General features: G+C 45.4%; 1 protein-coding gene across 1 annotated transcript in view; it reads left to right on the top strand.

The window, feature by feature from the left end:
* LOC120846389 (formin-2-like) overlaps positions 1-16660 on the top strand; it is a 93879-nt gene extending 77219 nt beyond the window's left edge. Inside the window, 5 exon segments of the mRNA XM_040218120.3 lie at positions 4922-5042; positions 9652-9796; positions 11176-11325; positions 12766-12868; positions 15766-16660. Of these exon segments, the coding sequence (XP_040074054.2) occupies positions 4922-5042; positions 9652-9796; positions 11176-11325; positions 12766-12868; positions 15766-15831 (585 nt within the window). The 3' untranslated portion in view covers positions 15832-16660.
* The last annotated feature ends 3931 nt before the right edge of the window (positions 16661-20591 follow it).

The following is a 20591-nucleotide window of genomic DNA, read 5'->3' as shown; positions in this document are numbered from 1 at the left end:
GCTTTTGTGCAAATTTTGAGTGACGGGTTAATCTTCTATAATCTTGTAGAGGGACAATATCAACGTCTGGGACACACAAAGGAGAGTCTCGGGGAGAGGGGAGTTCCTCCTTTAGCTTTTCTCTTGTCGTGGCCGGAGGTGAGACGGGTATCACTACCTGTCAAGGTAGTGATATTTGTGGGATAGAAGAGTATGCTTGTGCTGCAAAGGCGCTGCTCCAAAAGGTGCTTCACAATGAGCCAATTGCTGGAGCTTCTGGAGTGGCTCTGGCTCACAAGGTTTGGGAAGCTGGGCTAGGTCTTAACTTCCGCTTCAGCACGCTTCTTGGCACCCAGGTCTACTTCTGGCAAAAGGAATGCAGTGCACCTACAACTACGACAGGACCGCGTGAAAAATAGGCACTTGAGTCGTAAACTCCAGAAAATGCTGACTTTGGTACGTTGTCTCGCTCGACAAGAATGTGGGCAACTTTTATCATTTATTTTAAACTAATAATCCGCCGCTGTGTAAGGAGGATGAAGCCCTCTACCAACTAAAAACAAGTTTTTTTTTGTTTTTTTTTTTACACGTCTCGTCCTCTTTGTTGCACCTAGGCGCAAAAAAACCACCCCCGAGTTTTTCATCACAAAAGGTACCGTCCCTCTAGGAAGTCTCTCGTAACCACGCAGAAGCGAGCAATCTGAGCAGGCGACCGAAGGAGACCCTTACGGCACCTCTGTCTCTTGCCCCAAGTTTTCCCCTAGCGGCACGGATGCGCAGAGGGACTACGTCGTCCAAGGGGAAAACGGCGCAAGTTTCTAGTGCATCGTTACAGTACTCCGACCCATAAACATGCCCCTTCCTACAATAGTCGCTGCTATGATTGGATGCCTCCCTCCGCATCCTGAAACAAGCGCGATGCTAACGCTGTCTGTTGCTGGTTTTCCAGTTGGTTGTAGAGGTCTAAAAGTCTTTCAAAATGGTACCTCTCACATTTGTTTTACATCGTTTTAACTGGAAAATTGGTTTTAAAGTGGGCATCATTATGTAGAAAATATTCTTTTGCTGGAGTTGTTTCAAGCTGCTTCACTGGAAACAGTTTACTTCTTACCTTGTCAACTTAAATTTTTCCTAATCTTCCAGTATAAATTTTTCTGCCAGCTCTTTCAGGACAAGATGTCACCATGTTCATCAGTAAGCAAACCACTTTTACTCTACCATAATGCAATAGTAGCTGGTGCTAATTTCAATTTAAAAAGAAATCTGAGAGAGTAAATATACACAAAGAGTGTAATGAGTTTGGCAGCTGAGAATTTATTATTTTATTTCTATTTTTTCTACGAACATCAATGTTTACTTCCTACGTCCGGTGCATTTGCTTTGTGTGGGTAAGAGCAAATGACGAAACGAGAATGAAATATTACTTATGACTATAGACCTATCCTGATTACAACATTTTTTTCTAAAGGTGCAAAGCTGCCACTGTGGTCCTGTCTTCCTGGTAGTCTAGAAAAGCTTATGGAGGAAGACTTGCTAGCCAACATACTCAAGTTTCGTGTTGTCACGGATGACGAGGGAAGAGATGGTGAATAACTTGAAAACTGAATAATTAATTAGGCGAATGTGTGCCTCTAAACAAAAAAAAAAAGAAGGGAGGGCAATGGCAAGATTGCATGCTAAAGCTGTGTTAATTAAACAGCCTCTCTCGAGTGGAAGAGAGGACCGGCAAAAAAGATCTCGTGTCATCCAAGGCACGTGGCACATTCAGAGGTTGTCAGAGGGAGTTTCTACTGGCTGCTTTTATACATGCCAAATGTTCAGGAAGCTTCCATACTAGAAGACACAATAACTGCCTAGAATGAACCGGGAATTTCCTGGAGGGCAACGAATGGTAAAAGGAAAAACTAGGTGGGTGGGGTCTAAATCCCATAATGTGTAACAGGTGGTTTTTGAAAAAATTGTTTTTTGCCTACTTATTGCATGCAATAAAAATCACGCAGACTTTTCTCTTATGTTCCATATTTTTTTCTGGACCAGTGGAGATTATGATTGTTATCATTACAAGTACCTCGTTTTGAGCATGTTGTGCATTGCATTTCGACAAAGACGCATAATGTTAGTAGTGCAAAAGGAGTAATGCTTACATTTCGCTTCGAAACCTGCCAAACCCATAACCATATTTATGGTTATGGGTTTGGCCCATAACCATAAAATATGGCCCATAACCATAAAAATATGGTCGAAACCATATTTTTTCTTGTTTTTCGCCAAACCCAGAGTGATTTGTCCGCCTGACTCTGTCAGATGGATGGATTGATCGATGAATATCGATAGTACAGTCGAACCTCGATATAACGAACTTCAATGTAACGAAATCCTCGATTTAACGAAGTATTTTATTTTTCATAATTTCTTGCCCATAGACCCCATGTATTTTTAGTCCCTATATAACGAAGTCTATTTTGCTGCTATTTCAATATAACGAAGCACCATTGCCATAGAAGGCAATAAATAAATAAACTCTAAAAAACAACTTCGCAAAAAAATTGTGGTTAAAAAAAAAATTATGCGCAAACGCGAGCGCTTGATAGGTTACTTCACGGGGACAGGCCTTCCAACGTTCCTAGGCTGCCCGAGGATGCGGCGCCGGTAGCGCCGGCGAGGCATGCGGCAAAGCGGATTCCGCGAGGCTGGCCAGAAAATGCCGAGCAAAAAGTTAACACGGCATAACAGCATCACCACTGACATTCACTGATCATCATAGTCCACTGTACCGCGGGTAGCGCGGGAGCCAACTTCAGCGGGGGAGCGACGTGATGGCGCGACCGCGCGACCTAGAGTTCCTGTATATGCTACCTACGGTAGCAGAGTTGCGCATTCAGCCTCGGCGCGTGGCCGTAGCGCCGGCTTTGACGCACGAGGTGGATGCTTTGCTCCTCACGTGACTAAATTTGGCGAATAGCGGCGCCGCGCGCGCCGCCGCGCATGGAAAACAGGAGAGGAGGAAAAGGAGGCGGAAAGCAGGGAAACATACGCCGGGGCAAGAGAAACGTCGGCGGAGCGACCGTAAAGGTGGCTTTCTTGCACGCCACCGGATGCTTTGCTCCTCACGTGATGGATCTCGGCGAATAGCGGCGTGGCGGCGCGGGGAAAACAAATGCGCAACTCTGGCTCCCGTAGGGAGCCTATACAGGAACTCTAGCGCGACCGCACGGGCAGTGCCATCTAGGAGAAGACCGAAAAGACCGATTATCGTCTTGCGAGTGTGATGTAAAGCAAAGGCGCAAGCACACTGTGGGCGCAAGGGGGCAAGTGAACTGTGCGGGCAAGAGTGCTGTGTAGGTTGGAAACATTGGCACCGCCTAAACTAAACAGCTTTATTTTTTAACCGGGCGGTTCACCCACGTGCTTGCTGCCATATGGAAACGTAAAGTTCTTCCTTTGGATGAGAAAGCAAACGTTTTGGACGCCATCCTGAAGAAACCGCCAAGATCACGAGCACTCGGGAAGTGCTCGACGCAGTGGACGTACTGAGGAGGTACACGGCATCGCATGGGCAGCAAGATGCCGTGCAAGCGCTCTGGGCGCTCGAACGCCGTATGACGCCGCCGACGCCGCTGCTACTGTCGGACAAGGCGCAAGCAAAACTCGCGGACTACTTTGCCCCTAAATAAATGTCATTTTCGGTGAGTTTTCATACCCGTAAAATGTTTCGGAATTTTTTTTTTCGCATGCTAAAGCCAAATTTCGATTTAGCGAAATTTCAATGTAACGAAGTAAATTGCGAATTTTACCGACTTCGTTACATCGAGGTTCAACTGTATTCTTTATAACGGGCGGCAGCTTACGCCACCTAGCCGCGACGGCCCGCGTTGATGAAAGCATTGCTATCATCAATGTATTCTGGCAGATTCACCGGAGTTGATTTGACGATTCCAGCGAGCCTGCCAAGCGGCTAGCTCCCGCGGACACGATATTGCGATTTTTTGTTTTCCTGTCAACATTTGATTGACATTTTGGAGAAAATAAATGCGGGTGTGCACTGATTATCCCCATTGTTTTCTCGTTTTCAAACTGCTAATCACTGCCCCGAATCGCCGCTTCGAAGCATAACCATGCGACACGGACGAACCACACACACCGATCGCATGATTTGTACGAACCAGAAAATGGAAATGCTGTGCGCTAGACCACGCAGTTGCCACGTCGTTCTGCGCTGGCTCCCGTTGCGTTCGTCGACGTTGGAGTATAAACAGCCTTGTCCGCCGAAGGATTTCTAATTATAACGGCCTCGGATTGTGAATGTCCATCACGTGCACATGCAAACAGCTGCTGAAGCATACTTTGTCCGAGGCAACGACAGCTGGGGACTACTTGAGATCCGGAACCGCTCCGCTGATCCGTCCGCATGCGTGCACCATCGTCGACCGCTTCACACAGGGAATTTGCCGTGAGAAAAGAAGTGCCCGCAACCTTTGAACTTCTTAATTTTTTAACGGGGGGGTAGGCCACGCACAACTGTAATTTTCAGATTTTTTGGACTATTTCAGCACGTAGATTGCTTTACCACCATAAATAGACAATCCCAGAAACCATTTCAGTGCTCCTCGTTTTTCTCTACAGTTATTGAAGACTGGTTGCATTTTGTTGATTAAGATGAGTTGTTCCTTTGTGTAGCATTGTATAACAATCGTATATTCTTTTTCTGTAGTTCCCGAAGTGTGTCCTATTTCATGCACAAACTTTATTTCATGTGCACGTATATTGGTTTTGATTATGTCCCCCCCCCCCTCTGTAATGCCTTTGGGTGCTGAAGGGTACCTCGAATAGATGAATAAATAAACCTGCGGAGTGTGGCATCATCTGGCCAGTGTGGCTCAGCGGTACCCCTCCTGACCTGACTGGCTCTGAAAGAAAGTGTGTGTTCCTCTCTCCATGCCAGGATGCCACGCTGGAGAAGGCAAAGTTCCCGCTGCCGGAGCCCAGCGACATGGAGCGCGCGGGACTGGTCAACTTCAACGACATTGCCGCCGACCTCGTCAAGCTACACACGCAGCTCAAGAGTGAGTGCAACCACGCCCCAGTAATAAATATACAGGGGTGTGACATCTGCGCCCATTGCACCATTTTGATACAAACCCAATTTTCCGCCCCTAGTTGCGCCAAAAACGCGAAATCGGTCGAAATTGTGCCACACTGCGCCAAGGTAACTCAACAACTAAAAAAGAAGAAAAAAAAGTTTGCAGCTATGCTAGATTTAGCGGGAAACGAGAGCTTGGTTGGCAACATTTAATCTCGTCGTAGTAAAGTACACGGCACGGGTACAGGATGGCGCAAGCAACCGCCGAATTCAAAGATTTCAGCTGTAGTACCCTTCTCTGCCCATGATACGTGGTCTTTTCACGATTTTCCTACTATACTTTCCGCTGTGATATTTGATTGCATGTTAACGATGTGCTGTCATGCAGTCTCGCTGTCTGGCCGCGGGAGGTACAACGCACAGGTTATCGAGATGAGGAAACCTGAATATTTCTTTCGTTTTGGGAGTAAACCTTTCCTTAAAAGTGAAGGTTACGCAGGAAAGCCAAGATAATATACGTCGGAGAAAGAATGGAGAAATGTTCAAGTTGGTTCATTTGCATGCTAGGATCGTTGCAAATGAAGTTGAAGATATTGAACAAATACTGTTGGTACATTCTTCTCACGTAATGATGGTTACTGAAACTTGTTTCAACCCGAATGTACTGGATTCCTGATTACTGTGTGTTAAGAAAAGACAGACATTCAAGAGGAATGGCAGCCTTTTTTCGAGGGGAAAGGTCCTTGTAAGCCGCTACAACTTGGGAGTCTCTGCTGAGCAAAGTGTTTGTATGTGGTGTATCATATGTTATTTGCACCATCTGGTGAATTCTTCAGGGAACGTCAGGTTCTTGGGCCGAGTCTGGCAAAGTATATAATTTACAACGGTATATTGCTGCGCGCTTTGCTGAGCAAGCAATGCTCGGTCACGGGCTTCTAGAGGATTCGTGTTTGTTCTTACTGGGACGTAACTCTAATCATTTCATCATACTTTCTTGTTCTCAAAATTGCCTGTTCATTCTCACCCGAACACTGGACGCAACCCCCTGGGCGGAATTTTCCAGATGCCTACTTACACTAGATAAGGAGCTGCACGTTTGTTGGGGTCTCATTCTTCACAGGAATGGAGCTACACTTTGAAATTTCACAAGGTGAAATCCACTTCAAAAATACACCTTTGATGAAAACTTGACGTTGGTACGGGCAGGTACCGAGTTTTTCGGACAAATTTAGTGTGAGCTTTCCCATTTCTGAGAATACATCTTGTCAATTGAAAGTTTCGAGCAGGTTAAGCAAATAACTTGCAATTAAATTTTTAAAAAAAATTGTCCTGACTAACTTGGTCTTGAGTACTCTCTGAATCTACTGCAAGTGCTGCATATAGCATGAATCCTAGTTTAATGTAACACTTTGCACTTTCTAATTGGTCGAAGAGAGCTTCAACCGTGCAGTCAGTCACAATGGGTGCCACGGCGAAGTCCATTGTCCATTTATTAAAACAAATGTACAAACGGACGAAGTTGTTCATAAACATATTCCTTGAAAACAAATGTACTCGTCGATCCCGTTGAATAGAGTAAAAACAAAAGCTGAGCGCATTTACCAACCGCATTTAGACAGCCAGCATAGTGAACAAAAGGTTAGGGTACAAACGAGCTGGTGGTGTTTAAACATGTGAGTGAAAACCCCGACACTGGGATGTCGAGAGACGGACAAACACAGTCTGAAACACTGCTGCAATTATTTCGACAACGGAAGGGCTTATATAGGCTTCAAATCCTACACAAAACGCTAGAAATGAGAGAGAGAGAAAGAGAGAAATGGCAAATCCCATGCCACAAGCAGTACAACACCCGTGTAACAAACTATCCCGTCAACAAATTTGGGTGGGATACTGTCGCACACCCGCCCCGCAGCCCAGACATAGCCCCCAGTGACTACCATCTCTTCCCTGAATTGAAAAAACACCTGGGTAGAACGCATTTCAGAACCAAAGAGGAGATGAAAAAAGAGGTTTTAAGCTACCTTCACAACGCGGCAGGATAGTTCTACGAATCAGTCATAGAGAAGATGGTACACCGCATGCAAAAATGCATTGATCTCTTCGGCGATTATGTAAAAAAAATAGGGGAAAGTCTAAGCTTTCCAAAAATGTATTCAATGCCAGTAAGCATGTTTTTCATTTTGAAAGATCAATGGGAACCTTATTTTATGGACAACCCTCGTAAATCTGAAGTAACTGTAACGACGTTACCTTTTACGGTTTCTTTGGAAAAATGGTGACTGTTACAGTTACAAGTGAGTTACAGTTACAAGTTATTGAAGAAAGTAACTAGTTATTGGTAACATGTTGCTAGTAGCGAGTTACTGCCCAAGACAGGCGCCTGAATTGGCGCAATAGGCTCGAAAAATATGCTTAGTTCTATCGCAAGTTAACCTTATTTGGGTTCGACCGTAGGTCGACCTCGAATTTTAAGCAGCTGTATGGAGAAAGTAAAAAAAAAAAAGAAAAGGAATTGTGGGTCTATATTTGAATAAGCATGACAGTCAGTGCCGTTCCCGGCGCAGCGAGCTTTGACTCAACTCTGATTTCAATGCCACTGAACGCTGTGCCACTTTCGGAGCACAACTGCAGCTTTGTGCAATATTTGTGGGTGGTTGTTTTTGCACCTTATATTAGTATATTGAGCGGCAAGTTAAGAAAACTTGGGGGGACATATTTTTGATGATAAATTTTGTAGCAGGTACGCTAGTTTTGGAGGAATGGCACTTAGGCTAAACAAGCTATCTATCGAGTGTAGAAAGGGAAGTGAGAGAAAGTATTTATCTCAACTGAAGTGTTGCACGATGCCTGATATATATTTGTCTTAAAAATTTATTGTAGATGGAACCTACTCTGGCCCTGAGCCTTGTCTCTAATAAGAAGGCTGTGCATTTCATTGCTGGAAAAGCGTCGGGGCTGCTTGAAACCAATATTTTGCCTGCTACAAAACCAAAACTTCCATCTCTGGGCGTGTTTTTCGTAGCTCAGCAACTGAAGAACTGAATTTTTTATTTTTTTTTAATTAACGGGCATATTGTAAAGTTGGAAGCCTGCCTGATTCCTTTGCACATAGAAACGTGCAGAATATGTCCACGAGCAAAGTATAACTCTGCTGTTTTAAATTTCGCTCGTATCTTTTGCCACCTTCGGAAGATTTTGTTTCATTGCGCGCATGTTCTTGCACTGAGATTAAGTAAAATTTGCGCGCACGTAGCAGCACAACACATTTCTGATTTTTTGTTTTGCTTAGTCAGAGCCTGTATGGTCTAATGCAGGCTCAGTTATTGTTTCTCGAGAAGTTTTACATATTTGTTGCTCCGCCACGATTCACCTTAAAACATGGGTGGGAACGGAGATTGCGGGCACGCGTTTGCAGCTCGACGAGCTGCCACTGCACCAAGACACGCTGCAACATAAGGTGCTCACAGCTCGCATTGCCTTTGCTTGGCCGCTCAAACACTCGAGTCAAAAACAAATAAAATGTTTTGTTAAGTTCTTGGATAGGATGCGTCATAATGTTAACTCCTCCCCCCAAAAATGAGCATAGTATTTATGTCAAGGGGCACATGCCGGTCAGAAGCAATTATGTCACGAGGCACATATCAGTTGGGAGCGATTCCCGAACATGCATCCGTTTGGGAATGTTTTCTCCGATATGGAAGCATGTTTGAGAATTGCTCCCGACTCAAAAGGAGCCTCGCGTCGTAAACAATGCGCTAAAATGTTTTTTTTGCCAGGCCAAGTTTTTTTGCGACGTCCTATCCAGGCGCAGTTAACCCCTTAATTGAGGAGCGTGTTTTTAGACGCACGTCAATTTTGACCGTAAATTGGGGGGTGCGTCTGTAGATGCGCTGCACTTTCTTTGCTACTATTGGGAAACAAAACTTGAAAGTATAAAACAGAGAGGACGAGGACGGGAACAGGACATCTTTTTTGTTCCCGTCCTCGTCCTCTCTGTTTTATACTTTCAAGTTTTGTATCTATTAACCAACACGCTCGTTTTCAATTGTAACTATTGGGAAGCGCGTCTTTAAACGCTCGCTCAATATAGCGTGTGGGTAGGATGTGCCATCTATCCTCGTGTATCGGAAGCATTTTTAGTTTTAAAAGCTATGCATACAAGGCACCACAAAAAAAAAAGTCGAAGACTCCTGTATGACATCTTTGACTGTTTGTTTGGAAAATGACGCCTAGCAAATGCCAGCGCGTCCCTTGAACGACGACACAGAAATTGAAGATGACACAGCGGAACAATTGTTTATAGAAACACCATCAACTTCGGGATCTGCTGCAACCTGGCAAGACGGCAGCACAGTGAAAGATCCATTTCGGATTGTAGGAAGTGCCAGGGTGCACATCCAGCTTGATATAAATAAATTTGTTTTAGGTTTCGACATTATTGTTATACCTTCAAAAACTAGAAACTCTTGAAAAAAAAAAAAAAAAAACATTTTACAGATATTTTTGCTCAAAAAAGTCCCCAGTTAAGGGGTTAAGCGTCCCTTTAAGGTGAGGCAGAGTACAGAACCAGTGTCTCTCTGCACCCCCAGGCTGCGAGGCGAAGGTGCAGCGAGTCCTGGAGAAGTCCGACGAGGAGCACCAGGAGCCGTTCCGGCAGCGGATGACGGGATTCCTGGAGAAGGCCTACCAGGAGCACAGGGAGCAGGAGGAGAACCTCGAAGAGTGCAGGCAGAAGTGAGCCCCCGGCAGCGCTGTTGCCACCTCGGCATCCGCTCCTTACTTGGCTGCATTCGCCTCGTCATCCAAAACGGAGACTCGTTCGACGAGAAAAAAATAAAACAGTTGCAGCTGTATTTCAATTTATTGATTGAACCATCTCATGCAGGAATTGCCATGCCTCCTCGTCATCCTTTCGTTCTTTTTTATTGCGATGAGATGCAGGGTGCTCAGACGCAGTCTAAGGTGGAGGAGCTTAGTGTGGCGTGACTTGTAATGCGTGACGCGTGCAGAGATGTGCTTTTAGTTGGAGACGCAGGCGTTTGGTAGCGGCCAACTCTGCTGCCTCTCACGTCGGACACCTGCAGACGACGGAATATCTGGGTTTGCTTCCATTAATACAGTATGCCATTCTGCAGCAAAAGGAAGCATATGAGACCAGATTAAGGGAGGTTTAGATAAAGTCGGTAAAGTGATTGGAAAAGTGACAAAAGATGATAACGACTTAAAAAATCTAGTAAATTATCTAACAGCCTCGCACTACGACTGCACAGCAAAGCGCAGGTCAGAGTCAGCGGTTATGCAATTGTTTGCGCTGGCCATTAAATGAAATGGCACTGCGACCAGTTACAAAATGGTCAGCTAATTAGTTCGTCAGTGATGCAAAGTTATAAAGGATAGATTAGAGATCATGTAAAATTGGCAGGGAGGCGGGGTGGCTATCGGTGTTATAGATATTGAAAAAGAAGAAACCAAATCTTCCTTTTTTTTATTTTGCTTCTAGACAAAGGAGGTTTATAATTATTACTGTGTTTTTTTAACCGCTTTCAGTTTCTGGGAATTTCTGACCTTCAACTGCTTAATTGTCTTCAAAATCAAACTTGTTGCTTTTAAAATCAAATTCCTAGCCACAAACTGAATGGAAGCAAAATTTAAAATATGTCATTGCTGCAGTCTGTTGGCAGAGCTGCGAACTAAGCCATGAGCGAGCCTGGGTCTTCCAAAACAATAATGTGTGAACCGGGGAAAGCAGACGTAGTATACTAACCCTGAGCGGATCAGAGACTGCTCTAGATTGAGAAGCTAGGCTCGTCCAAGACGATTTGGCGTTAAGCGAAAGATAATTGTCACATGTTAACATTTTGCTACGCATGCACGCCAAGATTTAAAAGACCAATTGTCCAAGTATTATTACTTTCCAATAATGCTCGGTGTACTGGTCTTCGAAATCCGAACACAGACATACACTTCATGTGTCTGTTTTCGGTATGATAAGGTTTGACTGTAAAGTGCTCTAATGTAGAAATAAGATGTGTTGATAGCTCGAGTGGCACCTGGTCAGTCGATGTGACACTTGAGGCAGTGACTGGTGATAGTGCGTGTTTCTTCCCTGGCAGGTTCCTGGAAACGAAGGACTACTTCAGCCTGCAGCCCAAGTCCAAGAATGAGTCGGAGTGGCCCAAGGAGTTGTTTGGGCCCTGGGTGCCCTTCTGCAACGACTTCAAGAACATCTGGAAGAAGGAGATCCAGCGCAAGATTAAGCTGGAGTGAGTGGAATGGCTCTCTTCTCGCTTGCATTTTTTGCAAGATCTTTTTGCTTTTGGGAAAGCTTGTACTGAGACGCTCGGTTGGTGGGAAGTGTTCTGGTGGTAAACCCTTTTTCTTGGATGAATGGTAGGTATCGGAGCAGTACGTGAGGAGGGTTTTTTATTTTTAACCAGCATTGTTACTTAAGTACTTGTGGAGAATTAAAAAAATATCCAAATATAGATTGACCCCACTGAAAGAGAAGGATATTCAAACAAGCATTTATTTTGAAATGCTCTTAGTGACCTGATCTAAAACTTGCTCAGGAACTGTGCTGATTGTGAACTTCCAGAAGGGGTCGACTAAGTGCCCCTATGCCGCGACACTAGGCAGTTTTAGAATAACGTACGCAATTTTAGCGCACGCTAGCGCTAAATTCAGCGCTTGTATTAGCGCACGCGACGCAAGAGAGTTTTAGAATAGCGTTTCTCCGCCGCGGCGCAAAAGCCCAAGCATCTCGCGCTTGCGACACCACCAAGATACAGTAAAAATTTTTATTTTACACACGAAATGCTGTAACTTTAGAAAAAAAACGAGTTTTTTGGTCCAGAGTAGCATTTTAATTTGTTTAAACATGAGAACGCGACGTGAGCGGTTGAGCGGTCGTGTCCGTTTGCGTCGCCTCGGCAAGAGAGGTTTCGTGTACTGACCTTCGCGCATCATACCTTCGCCGTGAAATGTTCGCGCGTCGCAAGCATCAAGTTGTCGGTAATCGCTGCCAAACCGAGTACAATGTCGTCCCGTATTGAAAATTGCAGTCGCGAGAATACCGCCGACGTCGCACTCACGACGCCGCCAAAGCAGCCGCCGACATAATCCTGGAAGCCGCCATGTTTTTTTAACTGTGCTCGTCTTGGATTTAGCCAACTTCTCATCACGAATCCTCCTAGGAGAAGCGCAAAGACTCTTTGCGTACGCACGCTATTTCCGAGAAATAGCGCACGCTAAAATTGCGCACGCAAAGCGCAAAACCTGGTTTGCGTTCGGAGCATGCGCAGTGGCGACGACGCTATTCTTTGCGTACGCAAAGCTTTAGCGTGCGCTATTCTAAAACTCCCTACTTGGTCTGCGCCACACGGCCTAAGCTTCACTGCCTTGCGGCAGCGTGTCTGGAGAAGCGGCTGATGCAGTGCAACATCATTGCTCACTTGATGGGCTCGTAAATTTTGCCCACTTTTACGGGTTTGGTTGGTTGAAAGCATAGGTGGACCCCTCATTTTACATAGGAGTGCTAGAAAAGAAATGTTAACCTACGTTCAAATAGGTATGCCGCAAGACTCACATTTGTTACATTGTAACTGTATATTGGAGGATTGATAAACATTTGAACAGCCCTAAGAGACTGTGATGGGCTCTGCTGGAGACAGCAAACATGTCGGAATGCCTTTCCCTTGTCGCAGCTTGGAGGCTACACGCAAGAAAGTGAAGGAGCTTCAGGAGGCCAAGAAGAGCAGCGTCATGCGGGAGGTGGTCAAGGTGCAGGACAGCAGGCCCTCCAGACTCGTGAGTGCCCGCTCTGCGGGAGAGGGAAGCCCCACAGACACTGGTGGGACGTTGCTATGTCTCCTGGACAGCTGTGTCGTCTGGGCAAATCCTCATGGATTCAGCCTGACGAAATGTGGATCTACGGGAGTATCTACCCTGTTCGGTTTACGTAGGGGGATTCTCGCATGGATTTACCCAGACAAAATGGTGGATCTACAAACAGGGATGGAACTGCTGCACCAATTGCGCATTGTGCGCCTATTGACTTTTCATGCGCCACACTGATACAAAAGTATAAATAAGAACGAAATTGCGCCAAGGTGCACCAAAACTGAAATTATAAGCGATCCTCGTCGAAATTAGCCGTTTCGCAGTTTCTGTTGATGACACTGACATCGGAACTTCCGGCCCAAAGGCAACGCAAGTGAATCCGAATCCCAAGCTCTGTATCTAGAAGTCGCTGCCACAGTGGTCGCTGCCATGGTTAGACTTCGTTTCAGCTTAAAACAGTTGTCACAGCATACCTCATTGCGATGCTTCTGCTACCAGGGGCGCTAAACTCGTCAAACACAAAGCTGGAGCCGAAAGTTTGCGAAGCGTGCTGATTGGACGTCAACGACAAAAACGCGAAGTCATCGTCGTGACTATCCAATCGGTGCGCTCCGTCAACTTCAGCCCCCACTTTGTGTTTGATGAGTTTTGGGCCCCAGACCCCTTTGAAGCCATTCGCTGTTGCTCTGTTTCGTGTAAGTCCACACGCAGATGATGCTACAAGCGCGAGCTCCAGGCCTTCAGCATCCCTGGCAGGAACGCGGTTTTGTGCATTGCGCGCACTGTTCAAGGCCCCATGCTGGCGCTTGTAGCATCGGCTGCATCTGGACATAAGCTGAAACGAAGTATAGCTGCTGTTTGCTGTGTGCTTTTCCGGAGTCCTAGAGTCATTTCATCTGAATAGTGGAGCAAACAGCGCCACCATATTGCGATAAACTCAAATGTATTTAAGCTGGTGCACCTCCCTCTTGGCTGTACTTCCACTGTTTACAAAAATCACAGTCCACACGCTGTGTCCACACGCACAAAATCAGTCAAACCAGCACTCGCTCGGAATTGCGGCCGGCCAGAAACTGCGCGTGCATAACACACAAACACGGCAATGAATGCGCCCTAATACGCTTTTATGGAAAGGTGTATTGCAAGCCTGCAGCTCGCGTTTGCCCGCCCTGATGCCCCTCGCAGAAAGCTTGGGAACATAGGAAAGGCGAGTGAGCAGTGAGGCAAATGGACGGAGCTAGGTACGAGCTAAAAGCTATTTCTGCCTCTTTGTTTATATTTACCTCTTTGCAAGTCAGTTCCATCACGTGTCACACTGTCGTGCAGTTTTGCTTTATATATTTTGTGTAATTTTAATGTAATTTGTTCAGAAATGTTTCAATTGAAATGTTAATTGAAACTACCTTTCACATGCACGCCATATTTCCTTGAGTTTTGATAACCTGGTGACATTTGGCCTCTATTTTAGCATTCTTACAACTCTTCTGCTAGTCCCAACTTGCTCCAAGACCTCGTTTTTGCTGCTCCCAGCCTGCTCCAAACTGCAGGTTTTTCTGCTCCCAAAATTGCTCCAAAGATGCTTTGCCCAGTTCCATCCCTGCACAAAGGACCTTTGCTGTTTAGTCTGGGTGGATCCAAGAGAGAATTCCACGCACGTCTGTGTGGATCTGCTTGTGAATTGTTCCAGACGAAACGTGGATCCACGAGAGGATCTATCCTGTTATGTTTAGGTGTATCCTCAGATTCACCCAGATGAAATAGTGAATTCATGGGACGATTCATTGTTCTGTCTGGGTGGATTCTCTTGTACATTTTCCCAGACAAAACGGTGGATCCATGAAAGGATCTACACTGTTTCATCTGGGTGAATTCTCATAGATATATCCAGATGAAATGATAGATCCACTCTGTTCTGTCTTGGTGACTGTTCTCATGGATTTAACCAGATGAAACGGTAGATTCACATGAGGATTAATATTGCACCCTATTCTGTTTAGGTAAACCCTCTTGTGGATTTGCCCAAATTAAACAAACTGTGAATCCATTGAAGGATCCATCCTGTTACGTTTAGGTACAACCTCGATATCATGGTGATGTGAACAAAGATTGATAACCTTCCGTTCAGGCTGTGCCCAGGTTTTCCTGTTGGTGTTGGACAGTCCATAAAAACGGGTGCAAGCGCTGCGCCAATTGCACCATTGTGTGCCAATCCACTTTTACTCTGCCGTCCTGCTCCCCAGCACAAATGTTGTGCCAAAACTAGCCAAAAAGTTTTTTTTTAAAGCTACATTTGATGCGGTTGTGTCAACGTCAAATCACATTATTCTCATTTAATGAAAACAGGCGCCAAGTGCCTATTTTCATCTGATTTTCTGAATTTTTATGTAACAGATATTTAGCAAGAAAAGGGGATGGGGATCTCTCGGGGGACGGCGTCCTAACAGTGTTTTATGGTAGTAGCAATCCGATCGAACATTGCCTAAATGCAACCCCCAAACTTTACACATCGACATCTTGTGTTGTTTCTATTTGTTGCCTCGAACCTATGGGGGTGAAGTTGGTTTGAACCTCGTCAAACTTTTGTTCAGAATTTTGAAAGTTCTAAAATAGTTGAATTTCTTAGCGTATAAGTTTGAAAGTTAGAAAATTGTTTAATTCCATAGTGTGGAAAATTTGAAAAGTTTTTCAACAATTGAATTTCTTAGCGTCGAAAATCAAGAGTTCGAAAATCGTCGAACTTTTTATGTGATAAACATTTCGAAACGTTTTCGAACCTTTCAATCTCCTTGGTTCGATCTTCAAACCCCAGGTTCGAAAAAGGTTTGCGGCATCTCTACTTGTTTTCTTTCCTTATTTCTCCGCAGAAAGCCAAGCTGGCCAAGAGAATGCAGCAGCTCGGTCAAAGCTTCCCAGTTCAGGGACCGCCCTAGCCCCGTTTGACGGCATCTTTAGCATCGATTGTGATGGAGTGACACCGTGCTAAGATAGCAGCGGGATGTTGGGAGTGTACAAAGGTTCAAACCCACACTGTACAAATGTTAGAAAAAAACTGTAAAAAGAAAAACTTATAGGCACACTTTTTTTTTTTCTTTGTGCAGGCAGCAATTATGCAGGGTATGCTGGGCAGCCAACAGTGCTTGAGTCACAGTTCTTTTACATATTGACCAGCAAACCAAAGAATGGTTTCCAGCTTTTTTAAATGCTCGCGTACTTAAATGTACTCCACTATGGATTGGCTCCGGCAGACCACAGCCAATGCTACGGGCCTCCACGTCCATTGATGGATTGGTTGGAAAGCATGCAGTATGTTGCCTAGACTTGGCATGTTGATTTGGGAGCACTGGCAAGCGTGGCAGAGCTGTATGCCACCATGAGTTCTTCTCGGCTTACAATTGGAACTGGCGGCCCGTAGCTTCGGCAATGGTCCATCGTGGGACGAGACAAAGTATAGGCAGTCGGGGCAGCTTTCTCTTAGCGTTTCTTCGGACATTCCACCCTACTAAATGCAGGATTAATTTATTTAATATTTATTTTACTATTTCATCTTTATAAGGTGTGTTGTAAAAAAACACACTGTCTCTTGTTCCACATAGTGGCAGTCTCGCTCTGCAGTCACGAAAGAAGGCTCGCGTGCCACAGATCTTGGCTTCGCCCCTTTTTTTTAGACATTTCTTCCGTCTAAATGCGAACTTAATTTATTGGATATTTATTTTACTATTTTGTTCCAATGAGCTGAATAAAAGCTATTCCTACAAAGCGCTCAGTCTTTTGTCATTTATGAGGGCATTATCCGTTTGCAGTTGCGTAAAGTCTCGGGAAGCATGCCTGCATTCCTGTCGCTGCTATGCTGCCTAGCTGCCTAATTCCCCTTTCTGAAAGTACAGACGGCCATTGTCGTGCAAGACACATGCCACAAGCGAGTGCTGCGGCACAGTTTGCTTTGAAGGGCCGCACAGGTTTGGTGCGTTGGCGCCTTCGATGCTACTTGTAAAAGGAGCACTCATCAAGGGGTGCATAGCCACTCACAAGTTCTTGCAACAACACTCCAATGCCTTGTGGAGTCTGCATAAAACAATTTCACTTTTTTCTTTTTATTCTAGGGATAATCTTTGCACTTGAGTAGAGGTGTTCGTGACAGCAGAAAGACCTAAAGTCCATGCCAGGTGCCTACAGCACCAAAACAATTGTCGTTGATATCAAGAGGGGTGATGCAACCTGCGAAAAATTGCATTGCATGAAACTGCTGGGTTTAGCGTAATATTTGTGCAGGTCACATTCCGTTTAAATTTTATTTACACTCGAGACAGTTCTATGGAAAGGGAAATGAGTTTAAGCCACATAGCCCAAGCAGACAGTGGCCAATGTCTAATGGTAGGCCAGTGCTTGGAAGTCCCCAGGACGTCCAAGGAATAGAACTAATGAACTCCCAACCGCTCGCCAATGCTTAGAACTTTGCTGGACGTTCAAGGATCGGAAGTCCTGTGAACTTCAACCATTCGCCGTGACTCAAAAGTCTAATGTTTCTTCATGTTATTGACCATCATTTTAAAATGAAGCTGATAGAGCTCTGTGTAAACAAAATTTTATAAAATGTGTAATATGTTTATGAAGTTCGATAAAGCATAGAAGACGGTGCCTGCAAAGGTTTAAAGGGACACTGACAGGGTATTTATGCTCGCCGAGGTTTTTAGTTGTACGTGACATGAGAGCCCAACTACCCAGAAAAGAATTTGCGGCTCGAAATTCGGTTTTTTTTCGCCCGAAAACCGCCGATCGAGAACTGGCCAGTTTGAGTCGCGCTCACTCTCTTTTCCGTGGTCACGGACCGTTTTCTAAGGTTTTGACGTGACCTCCAAATTTAATCAAAGTCGTGGGTCATTGAAGGCACACAGACAATACTAAAAATAGAAAAAAAAAAAATTAAACCCATTTTTTGTGGCTTCCAAAAAGCAGCAAATACGTTGATTGAAAAAGATCTTTCAACCTTTCCACTCTGGTGAAGGAAGAGCAGCGGGGCTGTAGCTTCTGTTCCCAGCGGTGGCTTTCCAGGCGAGCGATCTGCTCTTCTTTCGCAGTGGAACTTTTAGGCGATAGCGTCCTCGCGCGGGTTGCGGAACCATTCGCGCTGCAGCGCACATCGCCGCTCGTTCCGTTCCCGCTCTTCCTCCAAAAGAATGTTGCCGCCATCTATGAGCGACGGCGGCAAGCAGACAACCGGCAAACACAACACTCTGGACAGCGACTGCCATCTGTGAGCGACGGCGGCAACTAGTCTTGTGTCGACCACGGGTGTCGACATTTGTTTGGTACCGGACACGATCCTGGGGAAACTAACCCTTAACAGCTCCGCTGTAAAAAAAGGTTGCACAGTCAACCGGAAGCAATCTTTGCATTCACAGCATAATTCTCAACATAACGTCGTTTCGCGTTTTGAAACGACGTAGAAAATGCTCAGATTAATAAAATATGTAATATTGCTTAATTCGTGTTAATTCGATGGGATGGCGGAACTTGATCTCAGATATATAGAGAACGGATATTTCAAAATATTTTTGGGGTGAAGGATGGCAATTAATTTCAACGCAAAATATGACAAACTATCCTCACTGAAATACAGAGCTCAATCAAACCACTGGGAATATAATAAAACGAACACACGATGATGATATAAAACAATGTCAGTAATGTAAGGAATAATAAATGAATTGTAAAAAAAACAATCTCACTGTAAGCAACGGGTGGCGCTGCGCTCACGCACAGCTTTTGTGATCAGAATTGCGTGCTTTCGACTAGAAATTACCACGAATAAATAGTTAACTGCGACTATACTCCGTTTCAAACATCGCGTGCAACGCTGGGAAAGCTACTGAAGTAGTGCGCATGAAAAAACACACAAAATTGTGTTACTCCGCGAGATTTCGTGGACGAGCGGTACAAGGCGCTGCTCTGGCGATGCCGACATCTCGGTGGCGGTGGTTCGAATCCACTTAGGGCGCAAAGTTTTTTTTTTTGTTTTTTTTTCCTCGACCGATTTTTTGTGTAAGATTGTGCGTATTGCGGAAGTGCATATTTCAATTCCTCTTTTCTTGTTGATTTTTATTTATAAGAAGGTAGACTAGGGGCTGGTGTTCCGCTCGAACTTGCGCCGGCCTCGTCAAAACGGAAGAACGGTCGAGATCCAGGGCGTCTCTATTTAAAGCCGTTTATTTACATGGTAGCGTGAAAATCAGAAAGTACCTTGAGAGTGTGGTGGACGGTCCTTTATATAACGAATATTGTGATTAGGGGACCGCACTGCCATTGTTCAGACGGCTTGGCATTCCCTCACGTGATGTGACTTCATGGAAGTTTCCTTCAGAGTCAGAATACTCGCCGGTGTATGGAAGAAGTCATCCAGACGGCAGTATCTCGGTGTTCTGGTGCCGGCGCCCCCATGAACCGGGGGTGATTCACAATAGACGCGTACACAACACACGGCACTCGAGATCAGGATCGAAAGTTGTTTCCTTTTCGAGGAAAGCAGGGGCCTCGGAATACAGGCATGGGCATGTGCGTCGTTTACTTAGCCGACCAAGGTTAAGGTGCCTCAGGCAGACGGAGCCGACCATGGTTACGGTCCCGCAGGCGGAAGAACCCAGACGCTTCGGAATGCAATCACGGGCACCGCCTGCTGTAAGGTCCCGCAAGCAGACGGAGCCGTAGGCACGATTCATCACCGACACAGTTCCTTCTTGAGGCTTGTTTCACTTTGAAGCCATAAGGCCGATTTCAACACCAGAAATAACAGGTGGCAGTTCACAACACTGTCCGCGTGCTCGGAACTTTCACGTTGCGAGGTCTTCGCTTCGGGGACGCTACCTTGCCAGACACTCCGGTGTCGTTACTGACCGTCTCCAGGACCTCACGGACCGACGTCTCCGGGAAACACAATCTTGAACTCGCGTACACGTTGGCGATCACCTGCTTGCACTTTTGCGAGATCTTCACACAACGAATCTTCGAAAATATCCGAGCAGGAAAAGAAAGCTTCCCGCGTACGACGCCATCTTCACGAATCCGGCGAGGCAGGGGCAGCCGCACAACCCGAAAACCCGAAGCGAGTGCGAGTGCCCCACGAACCAAAACGGAAAATAATTTGGAGTAGTTACATTATCTTTTCCTTTTTATTGAAAAAGAATCGGTGTTCCCTCGAAATCATAACGCCACTATTAGTTACCAGCTACAAAAATGTACACTTTTTGACTTCTTTTTTTTTTTTTTTTCTTTCAGGGGCCGCACTATTTTGTGGAGCGAACGTAGTCGCGGTCGGCTGTGCAAACCGGCGCGCTAGCTTTGACTACGTTGCACGCTATGTTTGAAACGGAGTAATAGTGGTACTAGAATGCAATTTACAGGTTCTCTTTATCATCTCATTTATGCCAAGCACCTACACATTAAAATGAAGCCGCCTGCGTTCACGAAAGAAAAAAAATATCCCGGACGTCCTTCGCTTGAACTTTAATGTCGCGGTGAACGTTCGAAACCCCTGTACTTCGTTTCAGCTTAAATCCAGGTGGAGCCAATGCTACAAGCACGAGTTCAGGTACACCATAGTTCAGGGTTTTCAGCGTCCCTGCCAAGCAGGCGCGCTCGTGCAGTGCAAGCACTGTTCAGGCCACATGGTCGCGCCTGTAGCCTCAGCTGCGTCTGG

Source organism: Ixodes scapularis, unplaced genomic scaffold, assembly GCF_016920785.2.
Source record: "Ixodes scapularis isolate PalLabHiFi unplaced genomic scaffold, ASM1692078v2 PGA_scaffold10__122_contigs__length_95168666, whole genome shotgun sequence".
NCBI classification, from domain to species: Eukaryota; Metazoa; Arthropoda; class Arachnida; order Ixodida; family Ixodidae; genus Ixodes; species Ixodes scapularis.
The sequence above is the reverse complement of the archived record's forward strand: the minus strand, read 5'-3'. Positions and strand labels throughout refer to the sequence as shown.